At 44.2% G+C, this 24,916-nt stretch overlaps 1 protein-coding gene and 1 long non-coding RNA gene across 2 annotated transcripts in view; both read left to right on the forward strand.

Moving 5' to 3' along the window:
• dchs1a (dachsous cadherin-related 1a) overlaps positions 1-22,412 on the forward strand; it is an 89,161-nt gene extending 66,749 nt beyond the window's left edge. Inside the window, exons 4-21 of the mRNA XM_080772488.1 lie at positions 165-396; positions 1,251-1,487; positions 2,059-3,090; positions 4,181-4,368; positions 4,808-4,904; positions 5,056-5,213; positions 6,751-7,597; positions 9,647-9,886; positions 11,200-11,325; positions 11,471-11,683; positions 11,862-12,728; positions 13,399-13,512; positions 13,608-13,819; positions 14,146-14,297; positions 14,823-14,953; positions 15,301-15,587; positions 16,386-16,527; positions 17,812-22,412. Of these exons, the coding sequence (XP_080628614.1) occupies positions 165-396; positions 1,251-1,487; positions 2,059-3,090; positions 4,181-4,368; positions 4,808-4,904; positions 5,056-5,213; positions 6,751-7,597; positions 9,647-9,886; positions 11,200-11,325; positions 11,471-11,683; positions 11,862-12,728; positions 13,399-13,512; positions 13,608-13,819; positions 14,146-14,297; positions 14,823-14,953; positions 15,301-15,587; positions 16,386-16,527; positions 17,812-20,423 (7,887 nt within the window). The 3' untranslated portion in view covers positions 20,424-22,412. The remainder of the gene's footprint in view (positions 1-164; positions 397-1,250; positions 1,488-2,058; positions 3,091-4,180; positions 4,369-4,807; positions 4,905-5,055; positions 5,214-6,750; positions 7,598-9,646; positions 9,887-11,199; positions 11,326-11,470; positions 11,684-11,861; positions 12,729-13,398; positions 13,513-13,607; positions 13,820-14,145; positions 14,298-14,822; positions 14,954-15,300; positions 15,588-16,385; positions 16,528-17,811) is intronic.
• LOC308321575 overlaps positions 1-24,916 on the forward strand; it is a 287,191-nt gene that overhangs the window by 117,455 nt on the left and 144,820 nt on the right. The gene's annotated exons all lie outside the window — the stretch shown is intronic.

Below are 24,916 nucleotides of genomic sequence, written 5' to 3' on the forward strand. Positions count from 1 at the left end.
AAAACCCAGAATATATATATATTTTGTTTTAAATGCCGATGTACAAGCTCACAACCCCTGAAGGGGCCACCATTTTGAAAACATGACCCCAACTTTGAAAACCACTGATTTACTGTATGTGATGTGACGGCATTATAACAAAGGGCTTTTTATTTCATTCCCAGGGTGGACTGAACTCGGTGGCCTACGTGAAGGTAGACCTGGTTGACATCAATGACAACCGGCCCACCTTCTACCCTGTGAGCTACGCTGTGAGTTTGAGCACACAGAGCGCACCTGGGACCTCGGTTGTCAGGGTGATGGCTTCTGACCCCGATTCAGGGGAGAATGGCAGAGTTACATACCGAACAGTACCTGGAGGGGCCTCCCCGTACTTCACTCTCAACAAAGACACAGGTTGGTCGGATTGTCTTGCCTAAAGTGCAATATAATGCATACATAATATACACCACCATAATACTCTACAGTACTGCACTCATCTTTAGTACAATATACAGTACAATATATAGTACAATATGATGATCTACGGGGAACTGGCTAACCGGGGGCCAAATGTTCCCGCCACCATCACATAAAGGGCCAATTCACCCCTTTTGCAACCAGATCTTATTTTAATGATGTTTAGGACACAATATACACTTTCCTGGGGTTTTATGTGTGTAATGTGTGTTTTTAGATATTTTAGTGTTTCAAAGTGCCTGTGATGTCATAGGCACTGGGCACTGTGTGGAAATCCATCATCAAAGTTGATGTTGCTCCTACTGGTCATTAGTGATGTAATGACCAGTAGAGCTGTGAATGCTCCTACTGGTCATTAGTGATGTAATGACCAGTAGAGCTGTGAATGCTCCTACTGGTCATTAGTGATGTAATGACCAGTAGAGCTGTGAATGCTCCTACTGGTCATTAGTGATGTAATGACCAGTAGAGCTGTGAATGCTCCTACTGGTCATTAGTGATGTAATGACCAGTAGAGCTGTGAATGCTCCTACTGGTCATTAGTGATGTAATGACCAGTAGAGCTGTGAATGCTCCTACTGGTCATTAGTGATGTAATGACCAGTAGAGCTGTGAATGGGGAATAGAAAGCTAGGCTGATTGTTTACAATCAGCTGACAGACAGCCAAGACTTCCGTGTCCTGCATGAACGCTATGATTCATTTGCAGCTGTTTAAATCGACTTCTGTGCTTACCAATGTGTCATTTGAACCGTGTAACTATGAGCTCTTTAAATATGATTTGTCTTATAGGTGTGATCTCCCTGTCTCGCTCTCTCCATGGCAAGGCCAACTCTGTCATCCCCATGGTGGTCTCAGCCCAGGATGGTGGTGGCCTGCTAGCTTCGGTCAATGCCAGGGTTAATATCAGTGTGGTCGAAGGGCTGGTGGCGCCCCCTGTGTTTGAACAGGCACAGTACTACTTTGCTGTGTCAGAAGTGGTCTTACGCGGGACAGTGGTCGGCATCGTCCAGGCTAGCAGTAAGACTGGTGGGTGGGCTCCGTTCAGACCCGTTTGACAAAAGACCACCTGTCCATACACAGGCACATACAGTATGCATGTGCACATGCATGCTTGCTCACACATCTGCACGCACGCACACACGCACACACACACACACACACACACACACACACACACACACACACACACACACACACACACACACACACACACACACACACACACACACACACACACACACTTCAGTGGTATGACTGAGCACTTTAATATACATTTATCAGTCACGTGGGATCACAGGGCAGAATGTGCTGAAAGTTTTTTTTCTGTTCCCCGAAACACTTGTACAAATAGGTATCGGGCCACAGTACACAGTACACTCAGAAATCACATCAATCAAAATTTCCATTTCAAAACCTTGTTTATATAATCATTTACCATGGATAGCCTACTTAGAGCTCTGTTAAAGCCTTAACATTTGAAAAATTACCCCTTTTGAGTATATGATAACAAAAGTGCTTTTTGCTTAGTCTCCAGGGTTACTTTGACACATCTCTGGCTTTTGTCATCCTTCTGTCTCTCTCTCTCTCTCTTTTCCAGGTCCTTCGAGGGATATCTCCTACACCATCAGCTCTGGCGACCCGTTAGGTTACTTTACAGTGGACCCTGAGACAGGGGCCCTGAGGACCAGCCTGCCCCTGGATCATGAAGCCCAGCCAACGCTAGACCTGGAAGTACAGGCTCGCAGTGGTAGCCCGCCTGCCTTTGGCCAGACACGTGTCCACATCACCATTGCGGACATGAATGACAATGCGCCCGTTTTTCAACCTTCATCCTCGGAGTCACTGTTGGTGCCGGAACACACGGAGATGGGCACAGTGGTCTACCGCCTCCAGGCGGAGGACAGAGACTCGGGAGCCAATGGCCAACTCAGCTTTGACCTGAGCTCCTCCAACGGACCTCAGAGGACCTTCAGCATAGACCGTGGCAGTGGAGAAATCCGACTGGTCGGGAGTCTGTCCTATGAAATTGTCCCCCGCTATGACCTCCAGGTGACGGCCAAGGATGGCGGGGTGCCCCAGCTAAGTGCCACCTTCATGTTAGTGGTTCATGTCCAGGCAGAGAATGATCAGGGACCTGCATTTGATACTCTCACCTACCGAGTGGAGCTAAAGGAAGGCATCCCCCTCAATACACACTTCCTGCAAGTCAGGGCTCTGAACCGAGAGACCCCAAGCTCAGGTTCTTCCTCCAGTCCACTAGCCTATCATTTGCGTCCAGATGGAGATGCTGCAGGGTTTGGTATTATGGCAGACAGCGGTTGGCTGTTTGTAAAGAGTGCCCTGGATAGAGAAGTAAAGGAAATGTATCTGCTAACAGTGTTGGCTAGTGCAGGACATGGGCAGCTGAAAAAGACCGGCAGTGCCACAGTGCGGATATCGGTGACAGATGAGAATGACAACTCTCCACGACTCACACAGGACAGGGCTTTCCTGGCTGTGAAGGAAAACCTGCCAGCGGGGACCGGTTTTGGTCGTGTTTTGGCTACAGATCGAGATAGTGGCCCTAACGGGCGCCTTAGCTACCGCCTCCTTCATCCTGACCACTACTTTCAGATCAACTCCCAAACAGGTAGGCTAGTTGAAAATGTGATGCATGTTTGCGCACTAAGGCCCTCATTTATCAACGCGGCGTATGCCCAAATATGGGCGTACACATATTCAGGTTTTCGTTCACTATTATATCTTGTTGTATATTAAATGAATAAAGACTTTAATAATTGAATATACAACTAACAACACACAGTGACAATTGCAGTTGCAAGTTGTGCGTGCATGCATGTGTGTGTGTGTGTGTGTGTGTGTGTGTGTGTGTGTGTGTGTGTGTGTGTGTGTGTGTGTGTGTGTGTGGCGGGCAGCAAGGCAAGCGTGGGAAACCTTTTATTGGCTTTTTCCATCATATAACTATGGTTTCCATATGTTGTTTGGTCGTTTGCAGTTACGAGGGAGAGGCTTGATTATATAGGGCGTGCCAGATTGATTTCAGCCGTCACATTTATCAACGCTAGGAATGAAATTAAGGAAGGATCAGCTGTTTGCGATCACTTCATAAATGTCGTGCCGACGTGAGTGTACTCCATTGATAAATATGGGACTAAGTAACTGCTAATCTTCTTATTGTTTTGCTACCGCATGAAAATATAATTTTCATCACAATAGTATGGAAGTGAATATGTGAAAAGCCTTGTTAAGTCTTTTCACATGCTGTGGACATAGTAGTGTCTCGGCTTGTGCCGAAACACAGTGGTCTAACAATAATGTTATTCATATTCACTACAAGTGTTGCTGGAGTTTTGATGTCTTAGACTCTGTTCCCTGCTGTTATGAATTTGTCAGATGATGGTAATACAGAGTTACAGTATGTGTGTTGCTGGGCACTAATTGGCCCTCTGAGTGTGTTAGCGAGTGGGTGGAGAGACATTGCATCTGTTATGCAATGAGTTTCTGCCTGTGACGTGCATCTTTGCATCATCTGCATGTTTGTGTGTATTTGTACAGTATGTGCCTTTGCATGCATGTGTGAATGTGCAGCTTCATGTATATGTCCAAATAATGATTAATGATCAAAGCCTGCTGGTCCTTTAATCTCGCATCATTATTCTAACGCTTTGGACTCGAGCCTCTGTGAGTAAAATTCTTCTCATCTCTGTCTTCCTCCCCAGGTGAGATCAGCACGAGGATAGCTCTGGACAGAGAACAGCAGTCCAGCTACCAGCTGGTGGTGGTGGTTCAGGACGGAGGCTCTCCATCTCGTAGTGCTACAGGCACAGTATTTATCACAGTGCTGGACGATAATGACAACATGCCCTCATTCACCCACATCCGGCCTGGCAAAACTCTCCTCATGCAGGTGATGCAGCCAGATCAGAAACACAACAGCAGAACAGACACACAAGACATTAAGGCTTGTTGCATGACTGTGCAGCTTCAGCCAACTTTCAGTACATCGATACGTTGTCCATATTGTTCATAAGATTATCACCCAGGCATTCCTCTCTGCCTGATGTTATCCAACCACACGCTGATTCAGCAATGCTGAGGTGATAACTTGTTCATCACATCTATTCACTAAGTCAATGAGAAAATGTCATCAACACTTTAGCTGGATAAATAGATTAACATTACTCAAGAACTGCAAATTGGTGCCCCCACTGTCATGTAATCCCCCTCTCACCCAGAGGAAATAATGTCTGGGTATGTGATAATACAACAGATCATACAACACGGTCATGTGACAAAGGTTCTTGTTGCCTTTAGCCTTTATTGAATACTGTATCTGGTTTTCATAGGTCCAGGAAGGCCAGCCCTCTGGTTTACTACTGGGCACACTACAAGCCAAGGACCCTGATGAGGGGGAGAACGGCACCATATTCTACTCCTTGTCAGGTACAAGTAACTTTAGGGAGAACAAGGGAGGGATTATGCACGCAAGTGAATGGCCGATGGGTTTATTGTATGTGTATTGTGTGCATACTTTAGACGAGTGAACGTATGAGTAATATGGTATTTTAACCTTCCCGTTGGTGTCTCCTTATAGGTCCCAGGGCTGAGCGTTTCTCTCTGAACCTAATCACCGGGGAGCTGCGGTCATCATCGCCTCTGAGCCACTCTGAGAGAGCCGAGTATGCGCTGACTGTAACGGCCACTGACCGAGGCCTGCCTCCTCGCAGCACCTCCTGCTCCGTCAGCATACAGGTCTGTGCTACGCTGGAAGCCAGCCAGAACACACACCACTGAGACTCACCTATTCTGTATCAAAGAATAAGCAGGGCCTCTGGACGTGAAGCGTCTCAAGAGTAGCAGCAGACATATCAGCCTCACTTCTGACAAGCCTCCCTCCCTTCTCCTCCCCTCTCTTCCTCTGTGACTTTTCAAAAAGGGAAATTTCTATCTGAAATGGAAAAGCAGTCCCGAATCAAATACTCCCAGCTGGCTTGTGATGAGGGCCAGCTGTAGACTCCTCTGATCAAGGTCATAGTCAATGACTTCAACACTTTCAATACGGTAGCCCTTAAAAAAGGAAAGAGAAGTCCAAAAAATAGGCAATGATATATGCTCATATAAAACATAGCATTGAAGTTAATTAAGTTAATGTTTAATATACAACAGAAAGGTGACCGGCGAACACGATGGGAGGAACCTGGAAGAAACCCAGACTTCTGGGTTCCAGGAAAATAAAGCACTCTTGTAAAGGTCTCTAGTAAAAGTTCCATTGAGTCTTTTTTTTTTCTTCTCTTTTCTCCCCTTCCTCGTTCCAGCAAGAAGGAAAGTAATAATTACTAACTGGCTTAAACAATGTAGCATTGTTTTTGTCCGATAGATTTCACAAAAATGTTTCATCAAATCAGACAGATTCCCCTAATCCACCACTGACAGGACAAGAATACATCAATTTAACTCTGCAACACTCCGTTTTGCAAATAATGTGGAACCAATCAACAGCTTGTCACGTATTGTTTAATAAGATGCACACAGCTTATTTTATGATAGCTTACTCACTACTACGCGGGTACAGCGGATGCCATGCTGAACATCTCAAACATTCTGTAAGCCTTTAAAAGGCTGTGCCAGTAAGCTCAAAACATTGGATCAGCGCAGCCTCTCTCCCTCTTCTCTCTTTCACTGCTCTCACTTTATACGTCTCCATACCCCTCCATGCCTACACCATTATTAAAACAATGTGTCATATGTGCAATTTATGGTGTTCCTTTTCATACAAAGCATGCAGTGAAGCATTCAAATTGGCGCCTTTGAAGTCACCGTGATTGTTCATCAAGGGCAGTGTAAAACCATGTGCGTACAGGAATAGGTGGTAGTGCTAGATTTAAACACGCTCACCATTTCCTATTCTGATTATGCTACTTTTATTTCTTATTATTTTTCTTGGCAGTGACAGGCCTATCTGATTAGGTCTGATTAGCACTAGCACAGCATGTTACTCAGGTCCATAAAAACCTCTTAAAACTGGATTCTTTCATTCTCAACTCTCACATCGTGGCCAAAATCTGTTCCTGCTTTGATCAACTCTGTATTTTTAATGTTTAATTGTATTGGGAATTGTCAAATTGAATTTACCATTAGGCAAATGTGGGTATCAAATTATATTTGGTACGATTTCTGTTCAACCAACAACTTGAACTTCTCTGTTGATTTTCTTAACAGGATTAGATCTGTTTTGCTCTCAGTTTCTATGTACAAATGTTCAAACAAAGATGGTCTCTCTTTGTCACAGGTTCTCAGCTTGAGCAGACTTCCCTCTAAGACCAATTCAGTCTCCATCACCTTCAACTCTGTGGAGGAGGCCAAGCCTGGCTCTGTCATTGGTTCTGTCAGGGTACGTGACCGGGGGTTCACAGAGCCAGGGGAGGTCACCTATACAGTGGTTGGCGGCACAGACAAGGACGGAACCTTTGTGTTGGACCGCCTGACAGGAGATCTCTACCTGGCCAGGCCTCTGGACTATGAACGGGACGCGCGATACACCCTGCAGATCGAGGTCGACGATTTCTCTACGGCCCTTCCCAGCAGCACCCTGGTCCAGCTGGATATCGACGTAGAGGATAGCAATGACCACGCCCCTGAATTCCCAGAAGACCCTGTCACCATTGTCATTCCCGAGAGCATGGAGGCCGGCTCATCCATCTACACCTTCCAGGCCACGGACAAGGACGGCAGCGGGCCCAACAGTGAACTGACCTACTCCATTCTACACCAGTGGCCCAGCACTCCGGGCCTCCTGAACCTTGACCCCTATTCTGGCATTCTCTCCTTGGGACAGGAACTGGACCATGAGGTCACTTCCTCCCTCATCCTTGTTGTCCAAGCATCAGACTCGGCGCTGAATGCCAGTCAGAGGCACCAGGGTTCTGTTACGGCGAGGGTGTATGTTACTGATGAGAATGACAATGCACCTGTGTTTAGCTCTCCCACGGCAGTCAGTGTGATGGAGGACCAGCCAGTGGGGTTCGTGGCGCTCTATGTCATGGCCAGAGATGCTGACCAAGGGGAGAATGCCAGGGTAACCTACAGCATCCAGGCCGGAAATGTCCGAGGGACGTTCAGCCTCAACCCCAATACTGGTACGTCAAGTCTCTGGGATTTTCTTGGGGAGGGATACAGACATTTATGACCTCACTTCATCATCTCGCTGATACAATAAAACCACACACGCACGCACGCACACACACACGTGCCAGCACACACACACACACACACACACACACACACACACACACACACACACACACACACACAAAGACTTTTAATAGTCCTGTTAGAGTGTTGAGTTCAATAGAACTCTTGCTTCACCTTTCAGGACTTATTTCTTTCAGAGACCAGACATTGCAGCCTGCCAAAATGTATCTCACACACACACACACACACACACACACACACACACACACACACACAGCCCATCATCTGTTATTGTGGATCTATTCCCATGAAAGACCAAAGAACCTCCTGCTCAGGCTTCTGGGAACCATTAGAGAAGGGATCAGTTACGCGTGTGTGTGTGTGTGTGTGTGTGTGTGTGTGTGTGTGTGTGTGTGTGTGTGTGTGTGTGTGTGTGTGTGTGTGTGTGTGTGACACAGACACACAGACACACACTCGTGTGCATTTACGTGCGTGTGCACATGTGAGTTTGTGTACTTGCGTGAGACTCTGTCACTTACTCAATATTGACCTTGGGCTCTCCAGTCCCGTGGGCTTTGTTGTGGTGTTTGAGACACGCGTCGGGTGTGGCTCCACCCTCCCCCGCTGGGATCCCCCCCGGACCGGCAAGGGGGATGGAAACAGTCAGGGTCTGTCATGCATGTCACTACTGCTCAGCCCACAGTGTGTGCCCATCTTGAAGTGTTTTTGGCCACACTGGTCATTTGTTAGGCCGATGACAGAGTTAATCCACTGAGCACCTGGTTCGCTCCCGTTCCGGGGTCGGTGATGGGAAGGACCGGCCCCATCTCGTACACATTCTATTTTCATTAGTTTGCTATTACTCTCGACCACAATAGAGAAAACCACAGCTCTATTATTAGAGGAACCCCAAAGCTGTTGGATGAGTTTCGGTCATCTTTTAAGTGTATGGTGTTATTCCCTCGCTATCTGCCTGCCACATTCGCATTACTCAATGTCAGAAGTCAGGTCATTCAGTCCACTGAAAGGACAAAGGGAAAAAAATATTTGTTAGACGATACGAGCCAGTACTATTCTCTGATTAAAACATCAAATGTTGATGAATGAATTCCCCATATGAGAAAAGAAACAGAGCAGGTACTCATTGTCTGAATTGCGCTCATGACATTACCTCAGTTAACCCTCAGACTGGAGGGTTGGCGCACCAAAACCCACATACACTTGGAAATGGAAAGGAAACATCCAAAATAAGATCCTTTCCCCCTGTTTCCCACTGTCTTTCTTCTGCCCATATGTTATCAGTGACCAGGCTTATGGCAGGATCACAGAGGAGTCAAACTCGCTGCAACTATTCCAGCCAGTAACTCCTACCAGATTAAAGGCTTAGGGGCAAGTTATCTCAGAGCTAGCAAGATACAAAGAGAAAACATAGAAAAAGTTAAAACAAAACCAAAACAGCCCCAGTGTCCTGGCCCCTCTTTAACGGTTGCGGCTCATTTTAAAGCATGAAATTGAAATTGAATCAATGCGAGCTCTACCCTCTTAGGGCAGGATAATGAAAAGGCAAGGGTGCCCCTAATTTCTACAGAGCACGGCAGGCCTGGTTGTTGCGTGTCTACAGTGTGTGTTTACTGCCTCTTTTTCGTCGGCTGCGGCATTCTCAGAATGGAAAAACTCGTAAACTGTGGCCAGATAGTTGGGCTGTTACTTACAGCAGTGGTGGTATAGCACTCAGGTAGGCATTGCTAGTGTAGAGGAGCTTAGCTCTGATTTGGTCCTCACACGACATCTTCTCACACTTGCTATTTATGCTTGTTTTAAAGTGTACTACGGTCACATACAGTAACAACATGCAGCCACGGAATGCTCGCTCTGGCCTTTGATATCACACGGTCACATTTGTCAGCCACTCACATGCTCCCATGAGACATCATAACGCATGCAAAGCCAGAGGATATCTCTTCATATTTCATCTTTAATTCATCTTTCTCCAGGCTCTCTGTCTATTTTCAAACCTCTGGACCGCGAAGAGCAGGACATCTTTAACCTCACCATAATTGCTGAGGATCATGGGATACCTCAGCTGTCAACCAGTCAGCTGCTATGTGTCCATGTGATTGATGTTAACGATGAGGTGCCCTGGTTTGAAGAGAGTCATTATGAAGCCCAGATAGCTGAGAATCAGCCGCCAGGATCCACTGTGCTAAAGGTGTCTGCCTCCGATCTGGACCAAGGTGAGTCACTGCACCATGTGCTCTGACAGCAGTTCTGCCAAACTGACATCTCACATATGTATGTTCTGTAACTGATGCTTTGTCATACATAATACCTTTATAATAGGCTATTTTTGTTAATTATATTATGGTAATCGCACACATGTTGTCAAACAGTTAAACAAAGGAGGGGGTATCGCTGCTTGAGCTGACAAACATTGCAGGTCCAGTGTCTCTCCGAAACAGGAATGGGCAACATCTGACGAAATAGTACTGGAGCAATATTTTATTGCGGGGAAAACAAAACCGAGTGACATTTCGACACAGAGCCATGACGTGAATACCGTATGTTTAAAATCAGTCTTTCATTGCTGGAAGGATATCTAGGGTGCCATCGTAGCTTAACTAAAGCCATACAGTATATTCTCTTTGTCAGATGTCAAACTGTGTCCCTCTCAAAATCAGGATGCCAGTGAGCATAAGCCAGCAATGCTCACAGTTCACTTTAAGGTGTCATGTCAGCAAACATGTGCCGCACGCATGTTCACATCACGGACATTAGCAGTTGTTTTTAATTGAAGACTACACCGGAGGGTGGGGGGTGGATGAAGGGCACATTCTCTTGGCCTTAGTCAGAAGCACATAAAACAGAAGGATTATAAACTCTCTCTCCAAGAGCAATTAGTGAAGTAAACAGGTGATGGTGCCAGATTTGCTCTCTCTGTTAGCACGCAATCTGGCATCCAGACACCTGAGGGAGGGCCATCACCACCAACTGCTTAGACAGCAAAAGAAGCTACAAACAAATAAAAAGTAGAATACCACTGTGTTTACATGAGAAAAGTAAATAGTGTATTTTCACAAGTATTTACAGCTCTCAGGCATTTTTCCCCCTAGCCTGTGAGGAAACTTGGTCCAGCGTAACAAGGTTTGGAAATTTGATCCAACCTACATACACATGGTTTAGAGTAAACTATGATGATAGCCTAGGGGTTAGAGAAGCCTGCTGGTGACACTGGCTTGAATCTCTGCAGTGGTTGGGCAGGACTAGCTGGGAAAGGAAATGCTCCTTCCTCATTTAACAACTACTCTTGAGTTTCCATTGAGCAAGGCACCTGATCATTGCTTGTGTGGAGCAGGTCAGTGGCCAAAAGTGAAAGACTGGGCTTAACATAAACAACACTCCGCTATGAATATCGTATGTGTAAATGTGAAGCAGGGTAATGCTGTAAAATATTACCTCATTCCACTTTCCCTGGACGATTAACAGTTCAAATTGTTAATTTGGTAAATCTCTTAAATAACAACTTTGTCCGTTTTTTTTTCCTTCCTAGGGACCAATGGTCAGGTGACATACGAAGATATCTCAGAGGAAGGCTTTACCATCAACCCAGTCACAGGTGTCATAACAACCACTAAAGCCCTGGACAGGGAAGTACAGGAGTACCACACATTGACAGGTACTGACCCTCACTATCACTAGAACACTGTTATCATTCATTAAATATAATAAAGCAATGGCAGAAAATAGATATGCAGTATGTATGTATACATTTCTATTTATGCTTCTTCCTATTATTATTCAAAATGTTTTTGTCCTGATAGTATTCGCTAAAGATGGAGGCCTGCCACCGAACCATGCCAAAGCCACTGTAAAGATCAGAGTACTTGATGAGAATGACAATGCCCCTGTGTTTGGAAGGCTCTTGTATAGTTTGGAAGTGCCTGAAAACCTGGAGCCGTTGCTGGCTCTCTTCACCCTCCAAGCCACTGACCAGGACACAGGGGACAGTGTGGAGATGAACTACAAGATTACAGGTGACATTTTCTATTCATTTGACTACCGGTATATTATATTAATCCGTGCAGCTAGTGGTCTGCATATTACTGGTCAGACATTGACATTTTTATTCATGGCATGATGCGATGGTGAGATAGCATGGGAATTACCTGACAACTATCTTGTGTATTATTCATGTTTTTGCGCCCCTTGCAGGTGGGGATCCATTGGGAGATTTCATCTTGGACAGACGCTCGGGTGTTCTGTCCACCTCAAGGTCCCTGGACAGAGAAAAGCGGGCTAGCTACACCCTCACAGTGACAGCCCAGGACCAGGGTAGCCCGCCGCTCAGCAGCACAGCCACGGTGGAGGTGACAGTCCTGGACATCAACGATAACAGTCCCCAGTTCCAGAGCAGCACCTACACGGCAGATGTGTCCGAGGACCTCCCCATTGGCTCCCTTGTTCTGGAGGTAAAAGCCATAGATGTAGACCAGGGCGCCAACAGCCAGGTGCTCTACTTCCTGACGCGCGGTGCTCAAAGCATGTTCATCATAGACCAAAGCACGGGCCGCATCATCACCGCAGCACCCCTGGACAGAGAGAAAACCTCCACATACAGCTTTGAGGTCTGTGCCACGGACTCCTCGCCGTCCAATCCACGCAACTCCACCGTTCAGGTGACCGTCTACGTTCAGGATGTGAACGACAACGCTCCCTTCTTCATCCAGGACCCGCTCATCCTCAACATCTCCGCCAGCAGCGTGTCCAACCGCAGAGTGTTGGCCACTATGAGGGCAGAGGACAAGGACTTCGGGGCCAATGGCTCCGTGTTCTACCGCTTTGCCAGCCCCGTGCGAGGCTTCACCATCAACTCGCTGACCGGAGACATCCAGGCCACGGAGAAGCTGCAGTCTCTCACGCAGAGCCAGAGGACACTGATAGTGGAGGCTATGGACCAGGGAAGCCCGTCTCAGTCTTCCCTGGGGGTTGTGGTCATTTATATCAGAGAGCAGAGCTACAGGGGCATCCGCTTCAGTCGCAATGCACGGGACATCAGCCTGCAGGAGAATTCTGCCAAAGGTTTGTAAAACACACATAGACCTTCACCTTGAATGCTGTCCTGCCTGGTATAGAGGGTATGCACGTGGCATCATCGTTATACCCGGAAGTTACAGTATGTGGGAACACCTACTGAGTGGCAAAAAAATACTTTCTGGCCTTGACAGCCCAGAGCCCCCATACTTCAACAGAAAAGTAATATCTGATTGCATTAAACAACGTTAAACGACATTAAACTCACTTCGCCACTCGATTTGACACTCCCTTTATGCATGCCCATACCCTCTAGATACAAATGAGAAAGAATGTATATGTAAAGAATGTATCATAAATTACAGAGTGATATATTGTACTGTACAGGTATCTCATCTTTTATTCGATTTCGATTGAATCTACAACCTCACAATGCCTTGTGAGCAGCACCCAGTGAGCTTGAAGATCTGCTAGTTTTCATTTAACATTTCACCCATAATAACAGGGACATCAGGTTTTAAGTGGTTAAGTCTTTCTGTGTGTTTTATAAATATTTAACCAATAAAAGTACTGTAAGAGCTTGTGACAAAATAAAAACGACACTGGATCCATTGGAACACAGGTTCTTTTGTCCATTTCCTGAAAAGTAACACATTTAGACATGCAAGCTTTCTGCCCCAACAGCAACAAAATTCAGTTTGTGTAATTTATCTTCCAGGCACAGTGGTTACTCAGACGCAGGCGCAGTACCCCGATGGCTCTCGATCTGGTATCAACTACAGTATATTTAGTGGAAACAGAATGCAGTCTTTTGGAATCAGCTCCACTACTGGTAAGTGCAGTGACAGTTTTAGAATGTGATGTGCACAAGAAAAGCAGTCTCCAAAGTATACTTATCTGAGCCACTGTTGTTGTTTTTAACCATAGGTGAAATTTGGGTCCAGAACTCTGAGGCACTGGACTTTGAGGAGATCCCAAGACTCCGCCTTGTGGTGAAAGCTGAAACGGCGTCCTCCAGCTCTTACATGGCTGTCAACCTAATCCTGCAGGACGTCAATGACAACTTGCCACGCTTCCAGCTCCAGAACTATGTCGCTTACATTAGAGAGGCACAGGGCTACGATTTCCCCATTATTCAGGTGCAGTAGCTTGTCCCCCCATGCATTTATTATGGTTGGCATTCATTTAAGTGTGAAGTTCTAGAATAGAAAACACTCAGCTAAAGACTTTAAGGGATCTGGACAGTTTCAGTCCCACTGAGAAGTGATTGTGTTCTTTTCCTTATGGTTTTCAACATCCCTGTTGAATACATAGATTCCGTTGTGCCATGAAGCCAGAGCCACTGAGGCCTTTTTTATTATTTATATTTTTTTAAACACAGACTTCCAAATCCAATATTACTCACTAGTTCACTTTACACTGATGTTAAATCCATCATTCATTTTCAATCTGGTCATTTCCTTAGGTTTTGGCAGATGACCTAGACCAAGGTCAGAATGGCCAGGTGACCTACTCCATCAGGTCATCATCCATGAGCGGCTTGTTTAAGATTGACCCACTGACCGGCAGCATCACCACTGCAGCCATCATGGACAGGGAGATCTGGACACAAACAAAGTGAGGCTTCCCTCAGATGTACAACACCATTATTTATGTGGAATACTTAACCAATCAAACCCTTTATACTTAGTAAACAAATACACATAGTTGACTCAACTTGACTGGGGCTAGCTACTCGGTTTGTTCTTTTTTTCTGTCTACACCAAATTGATGCCGAAAATACAAGATTTTACAAGCTATAAGCTTTTGAGGGGAATGTTCCGCCCCGTAGGGATGCTACGTTCAAGTGGTTAAGGAGTGTATGGCATACTTAAAGATTGAATGTAGCAGCTTGCCATGTGGTTCTTCTCAAATCAGCTCCGCCTGGCTCATATGCAAAGTTTAACTTGCAGTAATTTCCACAGTACCATTTCACTTACCCCAAAAATACCTTTTCTTGTTGCACTGAGGAATAAATCTCTTTTAATGCTGTGGTCTGAAAATGAGACATGGGTTGTAAGGGGAAGATGAAACGTTATGAAACATGGTTCATAAAAGATAAAAAGCAAAGTCCAGACACTGACATTTATTTTGTGGCACCAGGCTTGTTGTTACGGCAACCGACCGGGGAACCCCGCGGCTCGCTGGCTCTGCCACGTTGACTGTGATCATCATTGACCTTAATGACAACAGTCCCACAATTCCTCTGCCTCAGGAGATCCGGGTGCCTGAGGGTAAGTCAACTTCACAGTGAAAGTCAGTCCAGTGATCTTATCAAGACCCGTATCATACTCGGCACACTCAGCGGGACTCGGTGATAAAGGTCTGACCCCTTGATGAAACCCTCCACTGCCGAGTTCCTCTGAGTTGATTTCCTGTCTATTTGAAGTCAAGGGTTTTCCGGAAAATCATATATTTCTTTTTGTTTTGTTTTATAAATATGGAGGATTTTCTTTCTTTAAAAAAAAAAGCTGTGTACTGAGTGATTGGAACTTGAGTCTTTGACATCCACTTTCTGCAGAATAAACTTTTTCTTGTGTCTTCACCCCCCTTCCAACCACACATACACACGCACACACAGACACTGTGATTGGCACAATGATCACACAAGTCACAGGTAACGACGTGGACTCCGGACCAGCCCTGTCCTACATGCTGTACCTAGAGGCAGACTGCCAGGCCATGTTTGGGATCCATCGCTACGGGGGATGGGTTTCTCTGACCGGCACGCTGGACTATGAGGAGAGGACCTGGTACAATCTGATCATACACTCCTCGGACTCCAAACACCAGAGCCAGGCCAACCTCACCGTGCTGGTAGAGGATGTGAACGACAACGCCCCCACCTTCACCCAGGACCTGTATCAGGTACATACGGACGGATTTAGACTCACTTGGGCCCCTAGGCCAATTATCTTTGAGGCTACGCAGAATGGGCAGTCGAGTGGGCACGCAAACACAATACTCTGGTTGTAAGGCAATGGTAATACAAGAAAGCACACATAGAGACTTGTTTACAGTCTAAAAGGGCCTTAAGGATTATGGCCATTGATAGTAGCCTCGCGTAGCCATACTAATATCACTGTAATCTGCCTGGGGCAATTTGCATTGCAAAAGCAGATTAAGGCTGGCTACGTGAGGCTACATTGATAGGCCTTTATATATGTATAGGGAGTGTTACTGCATACTACTGTATACTTATTTTAGAAAATTGTCATTGAGCCTTGAGGCAGAACTGCAAACAGATCTACAAGCTCACAACAATATTGATATTTATTTATTTTTATTTCAGGAAAATCGTAGAATTTCTTGTCAAACTTTTTTATACAGCAATGCATTGATATAAAAAATCAGACCAGTCTGAAGCGAGTGGTGCAACAGCACCCCCTATTGGTACTCTAAACATTATGGACATAGGTTAGGACATAGGGACATTGCTGTTCCTTGGAGTGGTTGCACCACTCAAAAAGAAAATGTACTAAATAATTTGTACAATACTCCAGTACAAGTTAAAAAGTGACTATGCAAATTTCACGTGTAGTTGAGTCATATTTGACCAGACGGTGTCTATACTTTGATTCATGAAGTACTGGGGTTAAGTACTTTGTCCACCATCACAATGACACCACTGTGTAACATCACGTATTATGTTGATCAACATTTCAGGTAGCCGTGTCAGAGCACCTCCCAGCAGGCAGTGCAGTGGTCACAGTGACAGCCACTGACCGGGACAGCGGGGAGAATGGGAAGATCACATACACAGTGACGTCATCCAGCAGGGACATGTTCTACATCGACCCAAACAACGGTTTGTTTTCAAGTCTTCCCAGTCTTTTCCCCATGCACCCCTTCTGAAAAAGGACACATGCATTACACAGCATCAGTGAAAACAGGATGTAAAGGAGCACCAATGTCATCATCAATGGGAAAACTACAGCCTTTTTCCTAGAAAGTTTTCTTCCTAGAAAGTTAGCATCCTGAAACGTTTTATTATTTTTAAAGAGGGGATTTTCACTTAAAAAAACTCTTCTGGGGTCATTTTCACATCCACACCTCAGACTTGTGTGGGCATCCAATGAAGTTTTTAAGTTGCTTGATTATATATTTGACTGATATGGTGTTTCTCATGAATGGGGGGACCTTCATTTTCTGATTCCTTATGTTTTCTGCAATGTAATGTTGAGTCAAGGAGTCCTACTGTATAAGCCCATGCATGAAATCCATGCAGTCCATGCATGAAATAACTATGGACAAATCAGTCAAAAAAAACCAGGGACGTCTGTTTTCAATGAGTCTAATATTGAGTTTGAAGTTGATTGGGCTTATATAATATAGGAGGGGGGCAAGTCTGATCAAATTAATGTCAAATATTGAATCAAGCAACGTAAAATGGGATGGGATGGGATGCCCACACAAGTCTGAGAAGACATTAAAATGATCCCAGAAGTGTTTTGCTATAGTAATGATATTTGGCAGCTACAAAATAATTGCATTAAAGGCTACTCTTTTTAGCTCCAAACTTATGTTCTCTCTCTGTGATCATATAGATGTTGCTGTTGCATCAAAGTTGAACTTCCACCTCTCTCCCACACTGACGCAGGCACACACACACACACACACACACACACACACACACACACACACACACACACACACACACACACACACACACACACACACACACACACACACACTTATGGTTTTTGTTGCCAAACCACTAGCTAAGTCTTAATATCAATCACATGCTTCAGGTTACACTTATTATTTTGTTTTGCCATGGGAATTGCAAACTGGAACAACATGAATTAAGCAATTTGATGAATAGATTACTGTTTTTGTTAATTGTCAAATTAAGTAAGATTACTTGTGCCATTGTTTTGGACCATCAATATCCTTTACGGGTCTTCTCAAAGGTGTAACTTAGAGTTATAGTTTGTACTTATTTTGTTCCATATGCTTTCTTTAGCCATAACCCTAGATGTGTTTGTTTTTTGGTCTAGAACAGCCTATAATGTATTGGAGATTATTGAGTAAAAAAACAACTTTACAGTTGATTAAAATAATAACTGTTTTCCTAACTGTTTCCCAACAGGCACCTTGTTCATCACCCAGAAGACAGAGTTCCATTATCAGAGCCCATCCATATTGGTAGTGATCGAGGCTCGGGACCAGGGCACCCCATCTCTTTCGTCCATCGCCACTGTGCAGGTGCAAGTGAATGACATCAACGACAACGCCCCTATCTTCCACCAATCAGAGTACAGAGCTACTGTCTCAGAGGACGGACACCCTGGGTCCACTATCCTGACCTTGGAGGCTTTGGATGGGGACCTGTCACGGGACAACTGTGGTTTTGACTTTGCCATTGCTAATGGCAACGCTGGCAACACCTTCCAGATCGAGAGCAGTGTGCGGTTCCTGGAGGGCCGGGGCTTTCAGACGGTGGGCATCCTGATCCTTGCAGAGGGACTGGACTTTGAAGCGGTTCCCCGTTATAATCTGACGGTGGTTGTGTCAGATCGTGGCATCCCTCAACGTAGCTCCAGTGTGCCTATCATCATTAGCGTTATAGACGCCAACGACAACCCACCAGCCTTCAGCCGAACAGAGTACAGTGTGGTGCTGAGTGAGGCGGCAGTGGCCGGGACTGAGATCTTACATCTGTCTGCCACTGACCCGGATTCTGCTCCCAATGCAGAGGTGCAATACTTCATAACTTCAGGCGATGAGACAGGCCTGTTCCATGTGGACCAGTGGACAGGTGCCCTGATGCTCCAGAGACCCCTGCACAATGAGCGGCAGTCTTCCCATGTGATTGTGGTCCAGGCCACTGATGGTCAAGGTCACTACACCTTGGCCCCAGTCAGTGTGGAGGTGAAGGATATCAATGATAATAAGCCCTACTTCCCCCTCCAGGTACTTACTGCTAGCATCAAGGAAAACCAGCCCCAGAATGCCTTAGTCACCATGTTGCATGCAATTGACCATGACAGAGGAGTATATGGTCAGTTGAAATATTACATGTTAGACAACTCTAGGGAGGGAAAAGAGTCTTTCCTCATCAACCAAACTTCGGGAGAAGTGCGTACACGCTCCACTTTCGACTTTGAAAAGGTGAACTCCTTCCATTTTGCGGCTCTTGCTATGGATGCCGGCAACTACTCTGCCACAGTCACACTTCAAGTGTATGTGACAGGGGAGGATGAGTATGATCCTGTTTTTCCCTCCTCAGAGTTCTCCTTCCAAGTGCCTGAGGGGTCAAAGAAAGGGCAGAGCATTGGTGAAGTGCAAGCTAGAGATGAGGACGGAGGTGTGGATGGCATTGTCCTCTACTCTCTAGCGGAGAGCTCTCCTTACTTTGAAGTCAACAAATCTACTGGTGTCATTTCCCTGAAGATGGATAGCTACGGCCGACACGTGAGCCGCTCTAAGAGAGAGGTCCGCCTGATGACTCTGGATGTGACCGCCCACGGCCCTCTGGAGACATCCCGTACAGCTACCACCCGGGTTACCATCGATGTGACCCATTCTTTGTTCGGTCTCTCCACGGACATGAACATGTTGCTTGTCAGTGTGATTGCGGTCTCCCTTGGGACAATAGTCATTCTTACGATTGTTGCTGTGGCACTGTTCTTTGTCAAATTCAGACGTCAGAAGACGCCACAAAAAATGTGCAGCCGGACACCAGTGTCAGGCACAGTGTCAGGCACAGTGTTGCACAAGCTAGAGGAGACTAAATTGTCAGTGAATGAAATGATCTACCACCAGGCCCTTCCTGGATATACTCCTGATCAGGGCGGGAACAGCGGCGGGCCATACACTCGTGGTGGGTCACTGGACCCGTCCCACTCAAGCGGCCGTGGTTCGGCGGATGCAGAGGCTGCGGAGGATGATGAGATCAGGATGATCAATGAGTACCCTCGTGTGTCCAGCATCTCCTCCTCCATGCAAGAGCGCATCTCTGCCCGAGGTCCAGACTCTGGTATCCAGCAGGATGCAGACCAGCTGTCAGATGTGTCTTGTGATCCCTCTATAGATGCCAACCATTGGTTTAAAGGAAAGAAACTGGGAAGTTTGAATGGCACTCTACTGGCTGGCCAGGTACCAGTTTATAGGGATGAAGGAGGTGGATATTTAGGTGTGGGACGAGGGCTCAACATCTCACACCCTAAAGACTATGCTTTCCCACAGGATGGAAAGCCCGCTGTGGATGGCTCCCTTACAGCCATAGTGGCCAGTGATGAGGAGTTGAGGGGCAGCTATAACTGGGACTACCTGTTGAACTGGTGCCCCCAGTTCCAGCCTTTAGCTAATGTATTCACAGAAATAGCACGGTTAAAGGATGAAACAGCTCCTTCTAATCCCCGCCGGCCATTTCACCACAAAGCAAAGGCCGAACCAAGAATTGACCCCCCACCCCTTATTACCTCTGTGGCTCATCCAGGGGCCAAAACTGTACCCCCAAAGCCTGCTGTGGGGAGGACATTCCCCCACCTGGCTTCCTTCAGGAGATCTCCCCTCAGTAGTGAGGGATCCATCTCATCAGTCGCCATGTCTCCAAGTTTCTCCCCCTCTCTCTCACCACTAGCAGCCCGCTCTCCAGCAATAACACCCTTCAATGTCTCCCAGGGTCCCTCAGCTTCCATGATCAGCACAACTGAGCACCATCTAGAGCACAGCGAGGAGGCAGAGATAAGGATTTAAATCCCATGAGTTCATCTGAAGATTGAACTCCTGACTGTAAAACTAGACAGGAGTTCAGGCTAGTTCTACTGTATGACAAGAAGGGGATGTAATGTAACTATATTCTCACACTCACTGCCACACCACTTGATTCGAATGGACAGATACACAGGGATACTAAGCGGTTCGTATGCATATACTGTAGCCGAGTTTGTAGTACCCAATGAAGAGAAAATGAACTGAATTTCATGACTAACAGGTCAAAATGGACAATGCCTTTTCTCCGGTTGATTTGTGTCAATCTGCACAAATGGGGATTCATTGTGATGTCAATATTTTGTACAAAAAGCATTTTTCTGTCTATATTTTTATACTGACATATGGCTTCTGACAAGGAATGGCATTATTGTGTTGAAGGTTAAGATAACCTCAGAATATATTTCTATATTTGTATATTTGTAGCTCGTACTGTATACTTGTTTGTACTGTAACTTGGTTCCATTTCCTGTCATTCTTAACCTCTTGTGGTTTAAAATGAAGCTCAAACTTAAATGTTTTATGAATTGGGATTCTGTTCCAGAGGCTTGTAAATATTTATAAAAGAAGAAGCATCCTTGCTAGAACAAAATATCAGTTGGAATACAGTATTGTGCGATAAAAAATTCAATGAATCAAGTGAATGCTCTGAATTACAATTCACTGCAGCTGATATTTCCTATGCTGTCATAGCCCCAAACACATGCTACTTAATTCTCTTTGAAGGAATTTCAAACCTGATTAACAGTCACAAAGTACAGTACGTATCTGTCCTAATTTTCAGGTTACCCTGCTTTAATTTATCACAACAAGCCTTACCTTTGCCCAGGGTTTGCTCTTCGGCCAGCTCTATAAGCAGAACCCAAAGCAGCTTTATCACCATTAATTACGATGCAGATAAGCTGCTCCGTTTTAAGTTCCCACGAGGTTATGACATTCCTGAGAATTCATTAATTAATCTCATTTGTTCATTGTAATTGGCCATCAACTGGGTTAACATAATCTAAGGTCAGTATCAATGGGTTGTTTTCCAGTATCCTAATACACGTAAAGAAAGAATAGATTTTAATTGCCTTTCAGGAGAGTATGTTTTACACACGTCACCATTAACCCATTAAGACATGAGCCAGATTCTACAATTAAAAATTATTAAAAATATTTTTTTCAACAATGTTCTAAAAAAGCAGATGTACAAGCTCGCTATCTGCATGAACTATCTGCTATTTTGTAATAGCCAACGCAACAATCTAAATTTACAGATTTCAATGGGTTAATCTGGACCATGTGCTCTCTTTCTACATTACAAATGTCTAGTAGAGTACTATGTTGTCAGATGCTATTTTTTTTAACAAAAATACTGTAAGTTATGTTATGTTGGTAATAAGAATATAGCTTAACATTTGTGATTGGTTTCTCATTGACTAATAGTAATTCTATTTACACTTTAGTCATAATGCATATTACATGGTCATTAACATATAGTCCAGAAACATTCATGTGTTATTCGTAAGGTTTTGAAAGCCTTGTCTAAAGTTGACTGCCAAGAGCCCTTCCATGGCCTAAATCTGGAAGTTACATTTTCCTTTCATTTCTCAAGCTAAAGTGTGTTTCATTGACAGGTTCATAGTCACATTGATACTGTGTTAATAGTTAGATGAAGAAACACTAACTTCTACTTTTATTTATTCTTATGGGAATATCATCTCAGCAGTAGTTAAATTATTTAGAAATAGCCTACATTGCCATTTTTTGAACATGGCCAAAAATTCTTGAAACTACCTATTTTCCTACAATGAAGGTACTGTACCATGTTGTTTGTTTTGCAATGTATGTTTTGAACAGTGTTACCTGATATTCATGTTTAATTTGTTGCTCGAATACAATAGTGCCACACAAAAGAGATAGAATATTTTCAAACATTCTAGACTTGTTCAGAGACATTTTTATCAAAGTGCCTGATTAAAGTACTTTAAGTCAATATAATACTGCCTTTACTTTCTTTTTCTCTGCACAGAATGTTTGTTTTTGTGTAAATCATATTAACCACTTTGTAGCCTCATCTATCATTTGATCTTTATCTAATAATTGTTTTAAGTAGAAGAACAACCATGTATGTAAAATGTATTCCAACATATAAATTAGATTACCGGTAGTCTAATTTAAATGTAAATGATGCTGTCAATGGCATAACCATTCCCTGAGTGACCACAATAGATCTAATGGATAAACACAGGGAGTTATTTCGATATGCATATTTGAAATGACACATATTCGCTGAACAATGATTTGGCAATGAACACTGTATAGATTCAGTCTCGCAGGGCTAGGAGTAAAGACCTCCCACTGTGACCATTTCCAAATCTGTTTCTCTCAGAGTGAGAGGGATATACAATTCTACTGCTTCAACAGAGCATAGAGTATATATTATGGTATTATTTTACCATCAACGACAATAGCGCATCCATTTAAGCAGCATCAACCCTTGCTCTGGACAGGAAATTACTATTGCTCTCACTCTCTCGCATGTGGAGTTTGCTTTCAAGTTGCCCAAACTGCAAGTGCACATTTGAGTGAGGAGTCTGCTATAAACACAACACGAGATATAGATTAGCTATAAACACTATTCCCGGTCGGTAAGATATCTTTTCTTTTGTATTATTATTATAAGTATTATTCTCTGGTATCGGTATTCGGTATCGGCTAACACAGAAATTGTGGTATCGGGATCGGAAACGAAAAAAGGGACATCCCTACTTAGAAATAGAAATAGAAGTTATAAAAGTCCCATAATTAATTTCTTATCTTTGATTAATGGAAGAAGTGGGGAAGAAGTGGGGAATAAAGTGAGATACTAATTGCACAATGTGTGAATCATCAAGATTCATGTCCATTATGATTTAGAGTAACCGGTAAGTTTTTTAAGCGCTTTGGATGAAGACACTAAAAATACACCATTAATCCTCTGAAACTTTTAAGTCTGGTATTTTCAATGATAAATCAATGCAATTTGGTAATAATACCAATATGTATCATTTTTCATTATCAAGCTTTAACTGTCATGTGATGTGTGTACAGTACATAGCATCACTCTCTGATGGCCCAGAGCTAGCCAGAACACTGGCTGCTGCCTGATGAAACAGAGCTGAAACTGGACCAGCTATACATCTGTGCGCCAGGGTCTGCCTCTACTGCTCAAGGAGACAGAGTTGTAACCTAAACCCTGCGGTATTCTGAGTAATTGCACACATGCCCTCCCACCACACACACACACACACACACACACACACACACACACACACACACACACACACACACACACACACACACACACACACACAGTTGAGGCAACTTGATGAGTTCTTTTGTCTCTGGACTGGAAAGATTGGATTTGGGGAGTTGGATAAACGGGGACAGCTCAGTGATGATATATTGGGCACAAGTAAATTCATCACAGTGTCACAGCAAATTCAGGTTATGGGTTGAAGAGTTGAACTCGGACACAGCACCTCAGATCACAAGCCAGTATATACACACAACACAGCTCAGATTATATGAGTCATAAGGCAAAAGCCAAGTCATTACGCACAACATAAATTAGAGGTCCGGGGTAAACCAAACGAAACTTATAATTTTTACATCAGATACACATACAGCAGACTGCTCTGTTAACATGCAATATCTTTAATGGCTTTCTACTTTAAATGAAGTAATGCTTCAACGATTGTCTTTTTTTTTAGCCCGGAGATGTGAATATGGCAAAACTTAGTATAATACTGATATCCATTCTTCATATTTCATTAAAACCCTACAATTACACTACTGTTTACTCAAAAGAGTTCATTCATTCCCTTATTATATTTTATATAATTATATTATACTTTCTATATAATCATTAAGTAGTCTGACTAGTGTTCATGCTGGTTTCATTTCTATGAGCCATTCTTTCTCAGAGAAAAGATCAAGGCTTTGAAATCCTTGCCTGAGAACAAATGTTTGATCATTTCATTGGCTTAAACACTTTGAACTAATTTCATGAATTGTTCACAATTTACCTTTGTTGCTTTTCCAACTCTAAATTGCTTGTGAAGATGCTACAATTATGTTAAGCTGTATGTTATTGATCCCCATGGGGAAATTTGTCCTCTGGATTCAACCCATCCTAACTATTAGAAATGCCAAGAAAACAAAAGTAATGGCATTTAACACAGAGGACAAAACTATTGCCACTGCCAATTTTATGTTCTCTCCCCTGGCCCCCACACAACACATGTAAAGCGTCTTTGAGTACTATGAAAAGCGCTATAAGATATTATTATTATTAATGGGAGTTGAGGACTTAAAATATCTCAGTGCCTGGATTGCTTTGACGGAACAGGATCTGAAGGTCTGGCCTCTGGAGGACACTTGCAGTGTGGAAATCTGACATGGCAGATGACCTCAAGAGAAGACTGTTCATAGAGCTGTACAATGGAGTCAGT

The sequence above is a fragment of the Protomyctophum bolini genome (genome assembly GCF_963924005.1).
Source record: "Protomyctophum bolini genome assembly, chromosome: 9".
NCBI lineage: Eukaryota > Metazoa > Chordata > Actinopteri > Myctophiformes > Myctophidae > Protomyctophum > Protomyctophum bolini.